General features: G+C 38.2%; 1 protein-coding gene and 1 long non-coding RNA gene across 2 annotated transcripts; one reads left to right on the top strand and one right to left on the bottom strand.

The window, feature by feature from the left end:
* Window positions 1–257: 257 nt before the first annotated feature.
* LOC140941167 (uncharacterized) lies at window positions 258–1697 on the bottom strand. The gene has a single exon (XM_073390142.1). The coding sequence runs from the start codon at window positions 1404–1406 to the stop codon at window positions 654–656; it is 753 nt and encodes a 250-aa protein (XP_073246243.1). The 5' UTR covers window positions 1407–1697; the 3' UTR covers window positions 258–653.
* A 3812-nt stretch (window positions 1698–5509) lies between these two features.
* Window positions 5510–21582, top strand: LOC140941016 (uncharacterized). Its single transcript, XR_012166415.1, has 3 exons — window positions 5510–5893; window positions 16551–16603; window positions 21175–21582. It is a non-coding gene; the product is annotated as an uncharacterized lncRNA (long non-coding RNA).
* Window positions 21583–22100: the final 518 nt, after the last annotated feature.

The raw sequence follows: 22100 nt of genomic DNA, 5'->3' as shown, positions 1-22100 counted from the left end.
TCACAGATTTTCGAGCTAAAGAGAGACTGCAGCTCACAGTCTACCTTGATCCTAAATACTGCTCCTCAATTTGTTGTTCCCATCAAGTTACATAAAAATTAAAGTTTACTTTACCAGAACTATAATATAAAAGAACCTGAAAGCTCCTACAAATGTTTCCTTGTTTTTCAAACCTCTAGGAAATCCCACTAAACATTCCAAATCATTAACAAGAAAGTCCATTTCATCAGAACTAAAAACTTGTCATCGTTCAACACTTTTTTGCCATTTGTTAGCTTTTATTTGCTTAAGTCAATAAAACACAAAACAAATTTATCAATTAAAAAACATGAATGGGTCATATAAAAATTTATATACTCTCAAAATTAAATAACATTTAAATAAGAAAAATGGTTACATTTTATAAATCAGACAAATTATACAAAAATATACAAAACAAAAAGTTCCACTCGTAAAAAATTATGAAATCTGAACATAAGAAAAATTATAACGAAAGGCAAAAAACCGTTATCAATTAATTTCCTATACTAGTGTTACATTTTTAAAACAAGTCTCTAACAATCCGCAGATAATTAAGTGACTGTCTCTTTTCTCACGCGAGGGTTCCACGTACGCGCGTGGAAAGATCGAAGGTAGGTGTGAATGGACACAAGTCAGACAGCGACAGAGGAAAGTTCATCTTCGCAAATTTTTAAGACAATCTCGGCATTGGCCTTCAAAGGGCGCAATACATCCTCGTTCTTTTCTTTGGCCAACAGTTCACTAATAGAGGAAATGATCTTGTCCAATGCCGAAAGATTTTCTTGACACGAGTTCTTGACGGCGGTGACTGCTTGTTTTACTTCTTCGACTTCCTTCTCTAAGTCGCTGGAATTTTTTAGGAGCTTGCTGTCATCGGTAGCTTTGCTTATTTCTTCTTTTATCTTTTGGAGCAAACCCATAATAAAGTCCTTTATAATGTTGTTAGCTTCCTTTGATACATCTTTGATCAGTTTTTCCATATCATCCTCGCTGACTTGTTGTTTACTCTCTTCACATCTTCGTAGTAATTCAATCACGCTTTCCACTGCTGCCAGCATTCGATCTGGATTCACTTCTTTCACATCCGAATTCAAACTCTTGGTCATGACAGTTTTTGCCCAAATCGCTTGAAAATTGCAGGCGTTTAACTCCTCGTTGACCATAGCTGTGGACATATCTCTAACACTTCTCAGGTAGGAAACTAGATTCATTCGCATGGTTTCACTAAATACCGAGATATCTACAGCAGCACTTAGGGAATCCACTCGTATTTTAAACACATCCTTAGAGAGACTCTTGAGTGATTCTTCTAGCTGGTCATAGCTTTTGAAGAGATCTCGAAGCGAGTTTGCAAGCACGTGGAAAGGCTGATTCGGTGTAGCCATATCTGACAGCTCAAACGCGATCTTTGGTTTTATAACTTTTTGTCAGCTGTTTTTGTATGCAAATCTCTGTGAAAAATGATCTGAAGCAGGTGCTTTGTTTTGTTTCTTGATTTCACGGAACGGATAAGATCAATATTGGAATAACAAAACCATTGAGATGAATCTGAAAATAAAACGTTCTGCTACGAGTGAAAATTGACCCTCTGCTCTTAATATTCAATTCAGTTTACAGTGGAACCCTGTTCACGTAGCCTGCGTTGTAGTAAGCGTTTCCTGAAATTCACGCTGCGGGACCAAGGCATGGGCTAGGGTTTGTCGATCATTAACCAACGAATTAAATCAACAAACCAACTGGGAGCAGGTCGTTGAATTGGTTCGTTATAAACCCTTGAAAGGATGATGCTGAAGTTATGAATATATGAAAGACAGAAACCGTCCCTCTGATTGCCTCTTTTTGATTGGATGTCGTTAAACAACAAACGCTTACCAAGTGCTTCTTCGTCAGTTATTATTTAACCATTTGTTTAACGACATCCAATAAAAAAAGGCAATCAGCGGGACGGTATGTGGTAGCCTGAATTTCATCCGATTTAATACTTCGAGAAGCAATCGGATGAAGGAGTTTGGATAGAGTGCGAGCCAGCGAGCCATGCGAGCCATGCGAGTCATACAAGCGAACCATGCGAGCCATGCGAGCCATCAGAAAACTTATCTACACGAACGATGAAACCGTATCGTTTTCAAATCCTTTCTCTTGATTACGGTTAAGGTTTTAACACCAGAATTTAAAGCATTAAATATATTTTTGTGTTCGTACAGAAACAATGACAACAAGAACAGAATATTATATTTTTAACGGGAACCAGTCGGTGATTAAGCATGTAGTTCTCCAACATGTCGATTAGTCCTTGCACATCTTTCATCCCCAAATGCGCTGCCAAACACTGATAAAAGCAACGGTTTCTTTCCCCGCTTGGATCGATGTTTAGCGTGAAACCACGCTTCGTTGCTTCAACGAGACACTGCGTGCGTCGATTTGCCATCTGCGAACTAAATAAAATACATAAAACATTAGCAATGATGAATAATTCATTGCACAAAACAGCTGACAACGGACTAAAGTAAAGGTAAATCAGCTAAATACTCACTTTTAGAAGCAGTTTATTGCTAGATTGATTCGACTGAACTGGATTGTCCAAAAGGATTGAAGATTTTTTGAAGATCCGGCCACGAGCACGCTGAATAGCCTGAAATTCATCCGATTGCTTCGAGTCGTTTTCTCCTCTCAACAACGTCTGAATCGACCAGCCGTTAATGCCGTCCAGTGACGTCACTCACTACCCGAAAACCGGGTAGTGATTTTGATTGGTTGATTGTCTAAACATTCGCATAATTATGTCTAATTATGAAAAATTTTAGCGGGATTGTCATTTGAAATTCAGCGGATCGCATCCCTGGCATTCTTTCGGTTAGTTCAAACATTTCTATGAGCTTAATCTTTATCTTAAACAGCAAAATTGCCCTTGTCTTCGAAACTGAAATGTTAAATTGAACTGCGAATGAAGAATCATCGCGGAGAGTCGGTAGGTGAGTTTTCATTCAGAGCCGCTTTGTGGTTTCGGCGGCCGGTGATTTTGTTTACGCGAAGTTTTCTGAGATCAATGTTATAATTCGATCTTCTTGCTATTTTTACCGTCAAGTGTGATGATTCTGTTAGCTTTTCTTTCTTTTCTCCCTGTTTTTTCCTTCGTTAAGGACCAAATAGCTTCTTTTCAATTAAAGCAAATCATTTTGTTTTTGAACTAAGTGTTCCGTGTGTGTTTTTATTTCATTGCGTGATTGCGACCGAGTTTGATTATAGAATTTAGTGCAACAGGTTCAGAGTTGTACCGCATGCAGTTGATAGTTTGAACGTTAAACATGAACTACAATCGAAAATAAAGCAGTTATGTATCTTGCAGACATTTCCAAACGATATTTCTCGGTTTGCCACTTGAAAATCGTGTATTGCTTTTTGCATGAATTAAAGCAAAGGTCTAGGAGTAGTGACGTCACTGGACGGCATTAACGGCCGGTCGATTCAGACGTTACTGAGGGAGTAATAACGACTCGAAGTAATCGGATGAAATTCAGGCTACACGCTGAACGGTTCGCAAGAACGAAACAGGAGAGAAAGACTATCAGAGAGGGGAGAGAAAGTCAAAATTTGTCGCTCTCCAGACCCAGACTGTTCGCGTCCAAAATAACATGGCCACCGCGTGAGCCATCGCGGTTTAATATTCGCGATTGAAAGCACATTTCCAGCAGCAAAACCAATTACAAAACGAACTATTTCCAATTAGAATATTATTAAAAATTTATATTTTCCGATGGCTCGCATGCCTCGCATGGCTCGCACGCCTCGCATGGCTCGCTAGACTGTTCACAGTCCTCTATTTTTCCGTAAGATCGTCGAGATCGAGCGCTTTGCGTTACGGGCTACCATCTTGCATGAGTGTCAAAACTACTTAGGGGGCGGGGGCGGTTTGGGAGGAAGCGAGAAAAATAGAGGGACTGTAATAACATCACTTCAGCTCGCGTTCAGGAGGCGTGACAGGAATTTCACGCCTTTTACCATTCATTCATTAAGAAACTCCGCTGGTGATGAAAAACATGCCAGACACATTTAGCATCTATTTCGCGTGTTTACGAATATCTCCTTTCGAAACGGTGATTTTATAATGTTTCTGGGCTATTCGTCGAAATGAAATCGGCAAACATGCACTAGAAAACATTTTCCCAACCAAAATACCAAAAATCCTTCGTGTGTTTGCGCAAGATGTGCCTTATGGTATGAAAGCGTACGTTTTATGGAAACGTCGACTTGTCAACGACTTGGTCAGTGTCGGCAACTGAAACTAAAGCTGTTGTCAACGCAAATTAACATCTATTGTTTAATGACCAATCAACCGCCTGCGTTGCTGGTACAACGCGCTCCGTGAACGCGAGCTGCAGTGATGTTATTACAGTCCCTCTATTTTTCTCGCCTCCCTCCCCCCCCCCCCCCCCCCCCCCCCCTCACCTACAGTTATAATCCCCGACGCCCGCACCCTCGGTGCTTTTGAAAATCAAGATAGCCGTGGCGGTAAGACGCGGTATATCCAAACGATCTCACGAAAAAATAGGGGACTGTGAACAGTCTAATGGCTCGCTGGCTCGCAGATTATCCGGACCCGGATGAATTTTAGGCTAGGTTTGTGGCTGGCACGTATGAATCTTGCTACGCATTCCTGCCGCTCGAATACTGTGGGATTTTAATTTTCTTCGACAGCTAGTTCCGGGCTGTTTGGATGGATTTTCGATTGGAAGGTACGAGGAGAAACGTGAATCTTTCGACCTTTTTGCTACGGGGTTTGAGAGCGGAGCGATGCGATTTTTGGGGGGAAAATCGCTCCGGCACTGGAGCCCTTTCAAAACATGGATTCCACCCTTGTCCTTCTATTATAAGGAACAGTCAACGGCGAAATCAAACTCCTTCAAAATCGCTCAAAAACCCGCTTTTGAGGTAAAACGACGACCATATACCACAGGTAAGGTAATTCAACGTTTATTTATCATTGATTTATATACATAGTTAGCGATATATCGCTATAGGTGAAGCAAACGGTAAATCCAGTACATTTACTATAAAATAACAATCGGCTACACAAACAGATTGTGTGAGCTCCCTGTGGTGTCCCTTGAATTGAGGTGTCCCAAGGGAGAGGTTCCTCTGTAGTAAAAAGGCACTTTTAAAAAAACGTGGGCTTTTTACATTTAAGGTATTTTACATGACTCGAACCCTACAAGCTAGCCCTGCACGCAGGCAAGCTAGCCCTAGGCACAACACCGCACCTGCACCTGCAAATTAAATCATAGTGCTTTTTAAAAGCATTTAGTAGGGTTTTCTAAACCCTAAAGGTAGCTATCGTATCGTTAGATAAGGGTCGGATCGAGGGTTCCAGATTAAAAAAAAAGTAGTCAATCCCGATGGATGGTAGCCTGAGAACAGACTTATTTCCGGTCATCACTTCCAGTTCTCAGGCGACGGACGGAAATACGTGTGCAGGCTACTTCTGAAGTGTAGCGTTGCAGTTGTGTCCTCCGTTGCAGTTTGGTCCTCTCACCTATCAACCAATAGAATGGGGTTTTATTTCTTCCAATCAAAGTGCGTTGTGATCGTGTCTTCTTCATGTGACTTCCCAACTAGGGGAGGGCTGTAGTATGAGTTTTGTTCGTTTCAGTGTCCTGATCGTGTGGAAAACTTGCGTATGAAACAGTTTTGGAGCGTTTTCCCTGATGGGTTTTTGGAGAATTTTACAGAAGTTTGAGGTTTGTTCGAAACTTTCCTCGGTCAACGCATATTTTCATATGTTGGAGAGCTAGAAAGCCTGGGACAAGGATGAAAGCACAATCAGAGAGTTCGAAGAAGGACAGTAGCAACAAGAATGTATTTTCGAGCTTCTGAGGTAAGGTGTTATTTGCAGTACTTTCAAAGGCGTTTTTATATAATGATTAGAGTCATGGTACAGATAAGCTCAAGCTAGGCTAGCTATAGTCTTGTTTTTATAGATCGCGAAGTTGTGAGCTTTTTTGATTTTGCTGCAAATTGTAAGTTAAGTTACTGCTTAAGCTTATTTACCGAACCGGGCTTGTAAAAATGACCGTAACAAGAAAAAACTGAAGCATTGTTCATGGGGATTTTGAAGTCTTCCTTTAGAAAATAATATATAACACTTGATTTAGAAAATAATAACCTATTTCAAAGTTTAGGCTGAAGAGTTTCCTGTATCATGAGGGCCCTCAAATTAGCAAATTTAGGGATTAGTGTAGTCACTCACGCAGCAGACTGCGTGATTCCCTGAAAGTAGCAAAGAATAAAAATGTGGAAATTCAATGTGGATGTGTTTTGCTTTTGATTTGGAAGATGATGCTGTTAGACTTTTTTGGATCAAAATTCTGCAAGAAATGTGAACACAGTTTAGCCTGCTTGCAATTTTTTATTTGGTCAACTCTCTATGGATACCTCTGGGATCAGAAAAAAGGGTCTGTCTGGGCGTTTAGACAACGGCTTAATATGCTGTTATCACAGTATATATACTGCAACATTTTAAGCCACTATCTACGGTCGGTATACTATTACTGGCATAAAACATTACATATATACCGACTAGCAAGTTAAGCCGTTAGTTACTGGCTTAAAATATTACAGAATGTAATAAGTATGGTTCCGAATTAAGCCATTAGTTATTGGCTTAAAATGTTACAGTTTGTAATGAGTGTGGTTCCAAATTAAGCCGTTAGTTATTGGCCTATCATAACGACATCTGCGTCAAAATCCGTAAAACTAAGGTCAACTTTCCACATCTCCAGCGCACAGCTCATCGAGTCTAACACGATGGTGTAGAAAAGTAAGGTAAGGTGCCAAGCAAGCATACTTTCAAAATTAAAAATTAAATCGGGATCTTCAGATTACGGATTTCGTCGTAGATGTCGTTATGATAGGCCAATAACAACAACAACACACAATGTAACACTTTACGCCAATAACTAACGGCTTAATTTGGAACCACACAGTGCATACTGTAATATTTTAAGCCGATAACTAACGGCTTAATTTGGAACCACACTTACAACCTACTGTAACATTTTAGGCCAATAACTAACGGCTTAATTTGGGACCACACTTTTCACATACTGTAACATTTTAAGCCGATAACTAACGGCTTAATTTGGGACCACACTTTTTACATACTGTAACATTTTAGGCCAATAACTAACGGCTTAAATTGGGACCACACTTATAACCTACTGTAACATTTTAGGCCGATAACTAACGGCTTAATTTGGGACCACACTTTTTACATACTGTAACATTTTAAGCCAATAACTAATGGCTTAATTTGGGACCACACTTATAACATGCTGTAACATTTTAAGCCGATAACTAACGGCTTAATTTGGAACCACACTTATAACCTACTGTAACATTTTAGGCCGATAACTAAGGGCTTAATTTGGGACCACACTTTTTACATACTGTAACATTTTAAGCCAATAACTAATGGCTTAATTTGGGACCACACTTATAACATACTGTAACATTTTAGGCCAATAACTAACGGCTTAATTTGGGGCCACACTTTTTACATACTGTAACATTTTAAGCCGATAACTAACGGCTTAATTTGGGACCACATTTTTTACATACTGTAACATTTTAAGGTGATTCCCTGGTTTTGCACTACGCATCTCTTACTGCGCATAACAAGATGGCCTCCGTAAAAAAGAGCATGTGAAGTAACATTATTAAAATGAAGTTGACCGAAGAGAAACGCTATTGCAGTTTTTGCTTGCGGTTGTTTCTTCTCGAGGTGAGACTCAATGTGGTGGGAATGTGCATAACTTAAGCAGTATGCGTGTTGCTGAGTTCGACTTCCTCACGGAGAACCTCGAGAGTGGATGTTTAATTTGTGCTTAATCACTTTGATTTTCATTTAAACGCTTTCTTTATCACATTGTGTCCTAAATGTGATATCTCGATGTAAATTCTGTAAAAACGGATTTTTTAATACTTTCTTCCCCCTTTCGCACACATTCTATTTTGAAACTCGCCCCAGTCCTCTCTCAAAAATTAAGGAAAATGCATTTGGTGCGCACTTTCTGCAGCTTTACTGCAAAAACGAGTACGGTGACCCCCATTTTTTATTTCATGATTTTAATAAGGACAGTGCTTCCTTTCAGTGAAAAAAAAATTGGCACAAATCTATGTTCAGTTTTTCGGCAATTTTACTAAATTGTACGGATTGAGCTGTCACGTGTCGAATAGCGCGTGTCCAATTTAATTCTACTTTGGAGCGTAAAGTAAAAACAAGGGCATTAAAAGGCATTTTTCTGGTACGTAAGTGGATAAACAATACATTAAAGTCAAATTCTGTGCGATACCACATGCATCATTGAAAAATCTTTCCTTTTTGTCTAGTTTTGGGCTGCCCGCGGTTTTTGTAAAAGGGTCCTAAATAGCCGTATTTGTCAGCATTGTGACGTCAAAACGAGCACGATGACCCCCACTTTTTATTACTTTTTTATCATCTTCTTGACTTGTTACATCAGTGTACCAAGTTTCATCTACAATCTATGTTAGGTTCTTTTACTAGGGAATCACCTTAAGCCGATAACTAATGGCTTAATTTGGAACCACACTTTTTACATACTGTAACATTTTAGGCCAATAACTAACGGCTTAATTTGGGACCACACTTTTTACATACTGTAACATTTTAGGCCAATAACTAACGGCTTAATTTGGGATCACACTTTTTACATACTGTAACATTTTAGGCCAATAACTAACGGCTTAATTTGGGACCACACTTATAACCTACTGTAACATTTTAAGCCGATAACTAACGGCTTAATTTGGGATCACACTTTTTACATACTGTAACATTTTAGGCCAATAACTAACGGCTTAATTTGGAACCACACTTATAACCTACTGTAACATTTTAGGCCAATAACTAACGGCTTAATTTGGGACCACACTTTTTACATACTGTAACATTTTAAGCCGATAACTAACGGCTTAATTTGGGATCACACTTATAACCTACTGTAACATTTTAAGCCGATAACTAACGGCTTAATTTGGGATCACACTTATAACATACTGTAACATTTTAAGCCGATAACTAACGGCTTAATTTGGGATCACACTTATAACATACTGTAACATTTTAAGCCGATAACTAACGGCTTAATTTGGGATCACACTTATAACCTACTGTAACATTTTAAGCCGATAACTAACGGCTTAATTTGGGATCACACTTATAACATACTGTAACATTTTAAGCCGATAACTAACAGCTTAATTTGGGATCACACTTATGACATACTGTAACATTTTAAGCCGATAACTAACGGCTTAATTTGGGATCACACTTATAACCTACTGTAACATTTTAGGCCAATAACTAACGGCTTAATTTGGGATCACACTTATAACCTACTGTAACATTTTAGGCCAATAACTAACGGCTTAATTTGGGATCACACTTATAACATACTGTAACATTTTAGGCCAATAACTAACGGCTTAATTTGGGATCACACTTATAACCTACTGTAACATTTTAAGCCGATAACTAACGGCTTAATTTGGGATCACACTTATAACCTACTGTAACATTTTAGGCCAATAACTAACGGCTTAATTTGGGATCACACTTTTTACATACTGTAACATTTTAAGCCAATAACTAACGGCTTAAATCGGGACCACACTTATAACCTACTGTAACATTTTAGGCCAATAACTAACGGCTTAATTTGGGACCACACTTTTTACATACTGTAACATTTTAAGCCAATAACTAACGGCTTAAATCGGGACCACACTTATAACCTACTGTAACATTTTAGGCCAATAACTAACGGCTTAATTTGGGACCACACTTTTTACATACTGTAACATTTTAGGCCAATAACTAACGGCTTAAATTGGGACCACACTTATAACCTACTGTAACATTTTAGGCCGATAACTAACGGCTTAATTTGGGACCACACTTTTTACATACTGTAACATTTTAGGCCAATAACTAACGGCTTAATTTGGGACCACACTTTTTACATACTGTAACATTTTAAGCCAATAACTAACGGCTTAAATCGGGACCACACTTATAACCTACTGTAACATTTTAGGCCAATAACTAACGGCTTAATTTGGGACCACACTTTTTACATACTGTAACATTTTAGGCCAATAACTAACGGCTTAAATTGGGACCACACTTATAACCTACTGTAACATTTTAGGCCAATAACTAACGGCTTAATTTGGGACCACACTTTTTACATACTGTAACATTTTAGGCCAATAACTAACGGCTTAAATTGGGACCACACTTATAACCTACTGTAACATTTTAGGCCAATAACTAACGGCTTAATTTGGGACCACACTTTTTACATACTGTAACATTTTAGGCCAATAACTAACGGCTTAAATTGGGACCACACTTATAACCTACTGTAACATTTTAGGCCAATAACTAAGGGCTTAATTTGGGACCACACTTTTTACATACTGTAACATTTTAGGCCAATAACTAACGGCTTAATTTGGGACCACACTTTTTACATACTGTAACATTTTAGGCCAATAACTAACGGCTTAAATCGGGACCACACTTATAACCTACTGTAACATTTTAGGCCAATAACTAACGGCTTAATTTGGGACCACACTTTTTACATACTGTAACATTTTAAGCCAATAACTAACGGCTTAAATCGGGACCACACTTATAACCTACTGTAACATTTTAGGCCAATAACTAACGGCTTAATTTGGGACCACACTTTTTACATACTGTAACATTTTAGGCCAATAACTAACGGCTTAAATTGGGACCACACTTATAACCTACTGTAACATTTTAGGCCGATAACTAAGGGCTTAATTTGGGACCACACTTTTTACATACTGTAACATTTTAGGCCAATAACTAACGGCTTAAATCGGGACCACACTTATAACCTACTGTAACATTTTAGGCCAATAACTAACGGCTTAATTTGGGACCACACTTTTTACATACTGTAACATTTTAAGCCAATAACTAACGGCTTAAATCGGGACCACACTTATAACCTACTGTAACATTTTAGGCCAATAACTAACGGCTTAATTTGGGACCACTCTTTTTACATACTGTAACATTTTAGGCCAATAACTAACGGCTTAAATTGGGACCACACTTATAACCTACTGTAACATTTTAGGCCGATAACTAACGGCTTAATTTGGGACCACACTTTTTACATACTGTAACATTTTAGGCCAATAACTAACGGCTTAATTTGGGACCACACTTTTTACATACTGTAACATTTTAGGCCAATAACTAACGGCTTAAATTGGGACCACACTTTTTACATACTGTAACATTTTAGGCCAATAACTAACGGCTTAAATTGGGACCACACTTTTTACATACTATAACATTTTAAGCCAATAACTAATGGCTTAATTTGGAACCACACTTATAACATACTGTAACATTTTAGGCCAATAACTAATGGCTTAATTTGGAACTACACTTTTTACATACTGTAACATTTTAAGCCAATAAGTAACGGCTTAACTTGTTAGTCGGTATATGTGTAATATTTAGGCCAGTAATGGCATACCGACCGTAGTTAGTGGCTTAAAATGTGGCAGTATATATACTGCATTAATAGCATAATATGTGAAAAGATGTACTGCCGGTCTGTCTTAAAGAGGTCCGTCTTTTAGAGAATCATATAAAGGAAGTAGAGCGAAGTAGGGACCAGCTCTAGCTGTCCAATTTATGGTGTAGCAAGATGTCCGTCAAGGGATTTTGTATTTTAAAATTTAGAATGAGAGCTACAGTACTCCTGGACTTACTATCATGCTGAATTTCAATATATACAAATGTAGAAAGAGGTCTTTTTGTGGATGTGAGGGCACATATGTCCCTAGACTAAATTTCAAATACTTTCAATTAATGTAGTTTCACGTTTTTGCATTTCTGTATTCAGACCATCGTTAACTGTGTTAATTTGTTGTCACTTAGTCTTCTGTCACTGTTTCAAGGCAAGGTTGCTTATTAGAATTTTGCCCTATCAGAGCCTCTAGAAGGTGGGTTTCAATACTACAGTTAAAATGTTAACCTGCAAAGAAGTGTTGATACCAATGGGGTTAATTTTTTCATACTCACACATTGAATATGTTGTGGCCTGCTTAAGGCAGCACACAGAAACTTTAGGCATACAGTAAAACCCCATGACTCAGAACCTGGATTTTAAGAGCCTGTTAGGCGAAAATGAGCCAGTTAAGCCCCCTTCTACACTGTATATAAGAACCTATTTAGCCTAAAATTTGAAACAGGTTCTTATCTAAATGGAAAAAATTCTGTACACTTAGGTAAATATCAGATAAGTCAGCATTCAGAATTTTCTTTGGAGACATAGGTGCCTTGTCACTCCAACTGAAATTTATATGCCAATGAGGTCAATGTTTTAGCTCCTTATCTGGTCATTTTTACATAACTTCTAATTTGGTAAGCAAATTTTTTTTTCTTGGGAGGGTGTCTGTACAAACTGTCGAGGCCACCACATTGTCACTGCATGACCATTGTGTGACATAGCATCTCTTGAGAGAGTTAAACATAAACTCATCTGAACATTGTACCCTTTTGAAAGACTTTCGTAACAAGAAAAATGAGTACCATTTTTAAATCGAGGCTGTAACTTTTCAAATTCCACCATTATGATTAAAGTAAGCAAGTTAGCCATTCTAAGCAGATAACAATAAGCGTTATTTTCACGCACCCCTGCCCCAATTCCTCTGCCCCCCGAAATAAAGTGTGACAGTATTACGTGACTGATTTGACCTAAACAGAAATTCCAAAAATTATTGTCGTTCTATGGGTCATAAAAAACTATTAATGGGCAGTACATTTCTCAATTCTGGTTCTTAAAACTAACAAAGCAAATTAAATTTAGGTTTCATTTTTGTTTGATATTGCATTTAAAGCCTTTCTAACTGTCCTAGTAAACATATATATAAATTTTTTTTGGACGTGGTGATCTAGAATGAGCAAGGAATGGCATTTCATATGCAAAGCAAGAATTGCAATAAGATAAAAAGAGACATTGGTCATCACATTTTAAGCGGTTTAAACTTCAACATAAAGCAATGACAAACCTCAAAGCAACCCATCCTACCATCGTTTGTAAAATGCACTGAAAAAAAGTGCCAATGATAGCTTGAGAGACATCTTTATTCAATGGATGTACACACACACAGACACACCCACACTAGAGCTCTACACACAGAGAGAGATTTGCAATCACGTTTTGGAAGGGAAAAAACTCATCAAAAGGTTTAAACTTCAACAAAAATTAAACTAAGAAAAACCACAAAAGGTACTCATCATAGCATCTTTTGAAGGAGACGATGAAAAAGCATATTACGCTAGCTTCAAACACGTCTTCATCTAATCGCTGCCTTTGCTTAATGTGCTTTATAGTTAATAATTTATAGTGTTTATCACCATTACTAAAAACACAATGAAAATTTTCGGGGGAGTTTTCCCTTACATTTGTCTCATAGGTATTGATCTGAAATAAGGTCTAGGGTCAGGATTTGGAGAGCAAAACAACACAGCCCCCCAGCATGAGGTCCCAGGAATACTCCCCCCCCCCCCACGGATTTGTCAGTTGTTAATAATAATCATTAACTACTAACTTATTATTGATAGCGTACATTTTGTGAACAGAAAATCCCGGAGGGGAACTGCCTTACATTTGCCTAATAGGTATTGGTCTGAAATAGGTCTAGGGTCAGGATTTGAAGAGTAGACGTCACACCCCCACCAGGAATTGCTAGAAATACACACGGGAGAAAAAATTGAAGGCATTTTATGAACTGGGCCCGCCTTTTGGCAAGCCAGTTAATAATAAGCTGACCCACTATATACTCTTAGCTGTATTGCATTTTTTTTCTTAAGAACCTAAATAGCCTTAACTTGTGCTAACTACACGTATATGTACCATTTCTATAAGAACCTTTTTAGGCTAACTCTGTCTCGAATATAAAACGCAAAAACATTGTCCACAAAATTTGAAAGGTGCTAAAACCGACACCAGAAGCCTATTACCCTCTGAAGCTTTCTGTAAACTAGCTTACAAATCACGTCTAACCAAAGCACTTCTATCCCTTGTAAAAGTTAGGAAAAATGACTGGCAGACTGCAACTCTTGTGACTTTGACACGATTGATTGGGGTAAGTCATGTACCCTTGCTTTTCTATATACCAACGAATCTAAATTACGTGTTTTTCAATTTAAATTTCTGCATAGAAAATTGGCAACAAACTGTTTCCTTTTAAAAACTGGAATCAAATCTAATGATCAATGCAGTTTCTGCGAAGAAAGCTCGGAAACTCTTTTGCACCTCTTTTGAGAATGTCCTTTGGTTAAATCCTTTTGGAATGAAATTGGTAACTGGATGAAAAACAGCTCTTGCTTTCTTAACGAAGAATTCTCTGTTTTGTCTTGCATAGGCCTAGTGAACGATACTACAAACCTACTTTTCCATCATGCACTTTTAATCACGAGGTATCACATCTATTTCTCCAAACAAAAAGGCCCTAACCCTTCATGGGAACTCTTTTTTCAAACCATTCTAAATTGTCTTGATTATGAAAGAAGTTATGCCATTAAAACTGGGATTTTAAGAAAATTCAATGCAAAATGGGGAGCATTTATCTGGGAAAATGATCTTTACTCTTTATTTCCTTTGTCGAGATGTGCAGAGAACAGCAATCACGCTAACTCTCTAGAGGCTCTTTTGATGTTCCTAGGCGGATAATCAGTAAATGTGTGTAGTGCGTGTGTGTGCATGTGTGTGTGTGGGTGCACATGAGTATGCAAGAACTACTTAATAAGTTACTTTGGCTACTCTGTATTATAGATCTGGATTGTTTAAGTAATTAGTGTATAGTAGCAATGTAATCATTTATTTATATGCTTTGTAAGTAATGTAAATCAGTGATGCAAATAAATAAATTTTTAAAAAAAACGTGGAAAAAATCTAGGTTCTTATTCATGGGGGCAGTATACATTGTGAACTGTCATGCTGTACCGCCAGCTCCTATATCCATCCAAGACATGTGATCCTTGAGTCACTGTGTATCAGATAAACAAGGGTAAACAAGGTGTATTATGGGTAGTGTGAAAGAGGCAGATAAAAAGGACTTTGATATCAAACAATTATTTTTAAATAATGTACAAATGTAGCAACTGTGCAGGCTGAAGACCTTACACAAAATTAATGTACTCATACAGTGTACAACAAAAATCTACACTGCTTGGTTTGGTCTATTTTATGAAGAATAGTGCACTGCTGGAGCACCACATTTACAGCTGAATTATGCTAAAATGTAGATTTTTCAATAGGTGAGTTAGATAGAATCCACTCTCCTTTGCTGGTTAATATCCAGTATTAAATTCCTTTATTATCATCAGCTTTTTCTGAAAAAATTTGTGAAATTTTGTTTCTGTAACCTAGCCTCCCTCACAGTATTTTTAGGAGATTTGTATATCCTCCCTTCCCACAAAATGCCTGCGTACCCAACATCAACATTTCTGATTGCCATTTTTTATTCATGTGGTACATGTAACCAATCAACAATGAGAGGTGTTATGTTAATTTTTTCCAAACTTCTGCCTTAAGAGTTGTGGGCACTGTGTAGTGAGAAAAAAGCAATGTTACTCTACTAAGTGTGACAAACTCTTTTATGCAACTTTAATTTTTTGTTTCCTTTATGTAAAGTGGAATTATACATGTATTAACAGCAATTCTGCCAAATTTCATCAGGTTCTTATAATTGGATTTTGTTATTTTGTCATTTGTTAACACAGTCTATGAAAGTCAACAAGAGTACTGTATGTACAGTATGCCCAAAACGTGTGCAAGCACTGAGATCACCACATGATAGGACAAAGTGATGAAAACCGAATAAATTTGTTCTGTTTGTTTTATTCCATTAATTAGCTTCAATGTTCTCTTGATAAAGATTATCAGGGTTTTTTTTAGTGCGTGCAGCTTTATATAATAGAAAATGTATGTGCTCAACTTCTTGTACTAAAAGCTTCAAGAAACTCTAACAAATTGAAAAAAAAAACTAGAATCCATCAGAAAGGAGATCTGTGCAATTCACTAAGAATAAAGTTGTTCAGATTGGAGGGGGAAACATTCAAATCACACAACAAAGTAAACTTCAACGACAAAGTCCAGACACATGGGCTTCTTATACTTCTTAATATACTTCTGAAGTTCAGAATTAAAAACAGACTTCTGCCAATTGCTGCTATTGTCCTGATATCACAAACTCACATCTTGTCATTATTTATCGTGAGGTTATCTTTGTTCATTTGTATAAATAATAAATTATACTACTTCTAGACACTCTCTGTAACTGTATAGGTACATGTAATAAAAGTTCTCTCGTCCGTGAATTTTAGAATGTTAATGAAAAAAAAACAATTCTTGAGTTATATTTTCTTTTTGTTTTCATTTTTTGTACAGGCATGAAAGAAAACCAGGGATTAAAAGAAGCAAACAAAGGCTTGGATTAGCTGGTAAGCTTTATTGATGTATTTTCCCTGTAATGCACTAGTGGTTAAATATTGTCCTTTGTGTAAATGTTGGTGTGTATGAAAATGCATTAGCAAAGGATACTAACATTCACTACTACATAAAGTTATGGTAAAATGATTTATCACTCAGAATCTTGTACCAGCGTAATAAAATATCTTGGTAACTGTTGATTGTGTGCAAGAAGTGTTTGGAAACTGTGCAAAATTTCCATGTGGTCACATGCAACAAAGAAGGTCTACCAGGAAGAAAATTGTGCATTTTTTCTGGAGACTGACTTTTCACAGAGGACACTTGTTGTCATTAAATTCTCAACAACATCAAAGCTCTCAGAGACTCTGCACAATTTTATGATTAGTGTAACAATAGCAGTCTGGCTTAATAAGGACTAACTCAGTCTTTAATGGCCGCCTCAAAGCTGCTACAAAAGCACCTGTTTTTTAGGCCAAGTGGCTTACAACTACAGGCCTACCATGACACCTTTCCTTCTTTCTTTTTAAAAAAAAATGAAAATAAAAAAAATTTCATTGCACAATGGGCACTTAATAACTAGTGAAAGCCCAACAACATCAGCCAAAGCACTGAACGCAGAACATTTTGAACAAACAAAGTCAGCTGTTTCAAAAGGCAACGTGTTCAATGTCTAAGCAAGAGAAAAAAAGAGAAAAAACCCAATTATTCAACTGTCTCCTGCAATCATCAGGTATAGTCAAGCATAGTCTTTTAAATAGGCAGGTGGCTTTGACAACCAACCTGGGGCCCGTTTCTCAAATGCCCCGATAATTAAAGCTCTTGTTGTTTACATGCAAGATAGAGGTTTTAATAGTTTTACATCTAACGTGATAAAACTATCACTTAGTGAAACAAAATGAAGTAGTTTGCTGTCCAGGACCGGTGCCCTTATTCTTTTTATTTTGATTTGAATATTTGATTTCGGGCCCGAAAAGTTACCGGGACTTTCGAGAAACGGGCCACAGCTCTAGTGATCCTATTTTCAACTGGCTGAGACTTGTTAAGTGTTATGCATAGAGGTTGAGCCTTGCTAGATAGTGCAAGTGGGGTTTTGGTCGGCTGGCACTGTTGGGAATGACTGACCCTCTCTTGCCTGAAGTCCATGGAGTTTCTCTGGAGAGGCTGCCAAATCCGGGGGTTGCAGGGCTACAGGAGCCTCTCTAGGTTGTGAGCTGTAGAATGGCTGTCTGCTCCTGCGGAGGATTCTTTCATCTTCTGTCTATACGTCATAGGATCGCATATCTGCTAGTTCTTCAATCTATTTCTGTTTTGAACCATGTCTGGCTCTTATCACGGGGAAGTGGCATTACTCTGACTGTCTCGCCTTTCACCAATGGCAAGAGCTGCTTGAAGATGGGTTCGCGTACATCGCCCAAACATGCGCTGAGCTGGCGAGGTGTTAAGCCCCTCCATTGGGGTGTTTCTTCAGCTTAGCAGAGAAAGAAAATAACCAGCTCCTGATGTTTTGGCTTTAAGCTCTTAAGCCTTAAGCCTTAAGCCTTAAGCTCTTAAGCCTTAAGCTCTTTGCAGTCTCGACTGTGTTTTCTACTCGTCAATTGCTTTGGGGTTAGCCCTGGGAGCTGGTTACATGCTCAGTCCCAGATGACCACAAAAAGTTCTCAAATTGCCACTTAGCAATTCATTAGGTGCTCTATGTGTGACAAAATGTGTCTTAAGTTTCTTTGTGATGACAGTTCCTGTTTTGCTGTGTAACTAATCCATTTTGAAATACCCAGAGTAATAGTGTACTGTGCAGAGATAATTCTTGTCATCAAGAGTGAAGATGTCAGTGGCAACTTTCTCCCAGCCGGCCTTGATGTTGGCTAAGTGGTTGTTTGGTCTAGTTACTCTGGTTACTCTGAAGTGACATACAGACGTCACATTTCTGGATGTAGTAAGTGATTTCAGCATTCACGCCTGGCCAGTATACTGTCTCCCGTGCTCTGCATAAACAGCCTAGCAACCCGATATGGGAGTCGTGTAGCTTCTGCTTGATCTTTTTCCTCAGGGTCTGCAGTATGATGCATCGCTTGCCCTTGAATATTACACCATCATGTACTGAGAGCTCATCTCAGATTTCAAAGAACTGTATTTCCTAGAATAATAGACGTCCCTTGATTAATTGCCTCCCTCGAATTAACACCCCCCTTTGACGGAAATACTTAAAATAATCGCCTCCTTCGAATAATCGCCCTCCCCTGCCCCTCTAACCATCTTCTCTTCCTTTTATCCCCCCCCTGTCAAATTGAAGTGCAATGAGATTCAGCAAAACTGATCAGTGACGATTCAAGCTCTGAAAATATTAGTCAAGGAACTAAATTTGGAACACTTTAAAAGCCCATGATCAGTTTATTTGGCATGATTATTTTTTGATTTAATGGAAAAAATAGAACAAAATATTTAGGACACGACTTCCAGTGAGCAATATTGAGATAATTGGCTCACTCAAATAATCACCTTCTTTCGAATAATTGCCCCCTTTTGTGCGAAAAAAGAAATATTATTCAAGGAAATACAGTACTGGTGAATGGCGGCTGGTTGTTCATCCTTTGTATCTGGGACGCCATCCAAGATTGCTTTCTTTACAAACTGTAGAGTTGGATCATAAGCCGTCTCTCTCTGAAGTTCGTTAAGTTGGTGGTCTGGAACAGGAAGAAAGTGAGTGGCATTTATGGACTCCACCTCTGATTTTGAGGCTGATCACTCATAGTCCTCTGAATAAGCTCTTGACAGGGTATCAGCTAGCAGCGTCTCCTTGCCAAGCTTGTAGCGTATTTCTTAGTCATATTGTTGAAGCCGCAACAGTAGGTGCTGTAGTCTCTTGAAAACTGATACCAGAGGCTTCTGCAAAATGGAGACTAATAGTTTGTGATGTGTCCAGAGGATGACTTTCCGAACATACACATGGTGGTGGTTGTGTTCCATGCCGAGGAGCCGAAGACCTGGGCCAGCAATTCCTTTCAAATCTGTGAGCACTTCCTTTCTGCCATTAAGGGTGCTCTGCTTGCATTGGCTGGCCTAGCTGCATCAGTACAAAGCCAAGTCCATCTCTAGATGCATCTCCTTAGCCTTTGTTTGGGTCACTCTTACTGAAGTACTTGAGTTCTGGTGCTTTGGAGACAGCATCTTTAGTTTTCTCAAAGCCATCTTCCCGTTCGTGAGTCCAATATCACTCAGCTTTCTTATGTTAGATGGCACAGTAGCTCACACAGTTCTGATAGGTCTTGTAGGAACTTAGACAGATACTTGACAAGCCCAATGAATCTCTGCCGGTTACTCCATCTTAATAAGTGCTTTGACTTTTTTAGGATCTGCTTTAAGCCCATTCCTTGTCATTACATGCCCGGTGAATGACACTTCACTGCACTTCAAATGGAACTTCTTCTTCAAATGGAACTTCTTTTTGTTCAGCTTGATATTTCTCGCTCTGCAATGATTAAGGAGGTTCCTCAGATTTTGATCGTGCTCAAGGTCAGGCTTTTATCAGTGTCCCCCTGCCCAATGATGAGTAGAAGCACCTAATGAAATTAATTTGTAGACAGCAAGTTCTACCAACCTCTTCTAGTCCTGCTACAAGTGTTAGGTCGTCTGCAAATCCAAGCTTGGTAAGATCTTCGCATAGGTTGTCTTCTGCTCTGACTAGGCTGATTCAGTAGACCCCAATTATTTAGGCTGTCGAGGAACAGATGCAGAAAGTAGTTGGGCACAATAATGAAATAACAGGAGCAAGGGTGTAACCTCAGTACCCTGCTGTATCGTCAAAGAATGTGGTTTCTTCTCAGGACCAGTTGAGTTGCCCAGTTTCCTCATATAGTAACTTTGACTCAGCAGCAATTGGTTAAAGTTGAAGTGGAAGTGTGTCAGACATTGGGTACCTGCTTACGTGTTCAAGGCTTTCCTGCCTACGTTTTCCACCGCACCTTACCAATTAACGCCTTTATTATAGACTCGCTCTTATTTTGCCACAAAACATATTCAAGTTTAGCAAAAAATTTAACCCTTGGAAGGGCTAATGGAAGTAAGATGACCATTGCTTTTTATTTCTTTTGTTCTCTTAATGGAACTCAAGTTCAGATGAATTTGAGAGGTTTCTCGATAGGCAAATAAGTTCTGCTCTATTATATTGAATTCACGGCTGCTATGTTAGAAAAAATCTGAAACATCACACATACTGCAAGAGTAGTGTAGGATATTACAAGAGGCCGTACCTTACAGAAAGTTCTTTTTATAGGTCTTTACTTGAAAATTTTGATGTTTTTGGATCCCTAGTTGATTATGGGAGGTGGTCACTTGCAATGTAAAAGAGTTGGTGTCACATTATGTTATGGGGAAGGGAGGTAAGAGGCTGGGTATTTTGATTTTGTCAAACACAAAATGCAAGTTCCATGTTTACTACATTTAGTGGTGGGTCTAGAGGTGGGAATTTTCAGCCACAGGTGGATAAGTCACTTTTGTACCCCATTCTCAAATGCTTCAGCCCACCAACCCCATACTGCCAAATGAAGTATCGACAGGTCCTAATATTGATCCATTATCTTTGCAGATTTTGTACCTAAAGATGCTCTATTCAGAAGAGAGGTCACGTTTTCCATGGACAGAACCCTGTCACAGAACAGTATTTTCACAAATTAAGGAACTAGAAAGAGAAAACAATTGCGTCATGATATTTGGTTCAGTAAATCAACGTTTTGTAGTATTGATATTAACATTAGGAAAGAGGATAAGGGTAGGGATCAAATCGTAAAGATGTGTAAGTGTTTAGTACTTGTCAGTACGATGGTAGGCAGTCAAAAGGAAAATAATTGTATCTTTACTTAAATGTTGGGCTCCTCATAAGAGTCAGGTAATTTCCAAAGATACACCTGGACTTTTTAACCAACTTTTATTAAATTGCTCCAAATTCAAGATGGTATTTTTTCTGAAAATAAATTTATGGGCGTGATTCCTCAAATTTCTGTCATTCATTGTTCATTATTAAATCAAGTGTCAAATAATTAACAAAGTTAAGGCAAGAATTCATACGGCTGGGATATTTGCTCTCCTCACCATTTATCCTGGAAGAGACTTTACATGAAATGGTACTAATTGGGAAGGTAAATGCTAGGTGCTTTCCTTTTTTATTTGCTAGCATTTTTTACTGTTTTGAGACATTTTCCTGATATTTCACTCTGAAATTTGTATCCTACCCATAAATGTTAACCATAAAAAAATTCCCTATTATGGTTTATCATGGTATCTAGGATATAAAAGATATGGGAGTGTTATATAATGATTTATGGTAACTCCTACATGGAAACCTGGACCTAAGTCAGTTTTTAAGTTCTTACCTGTATTTCAAAACCTGGACCTAAGTAAGTTTTTAAGTTCTTACCTGTATTTCATTCAATAGGAATGTTACCCAAGCCCAAGTTAAATAAATAACTAGGTTTGAGGTTACCTAATAGTTCCAGGGTTGTCACTAAGATTTCA

The sequence above is a fragment of the Porites lutea genome, chromosome 6 (genome assembly GCF_958299795.1).
Source record: "Porites lutea chromosome 6, jaPorLute2.1, whole genome shotgun sequence".
Classification (NCBI taxonomy): Eukaryota; Metazoa; Cnidaria; class Anthozoa; order Scleractinia; family Poritidae; genus Porites; species Porites lutea.
Note: the sequence above shows the minus strand (reverse complement) of the source record. Positions and strands in the feature narration are given on the sequence as shown.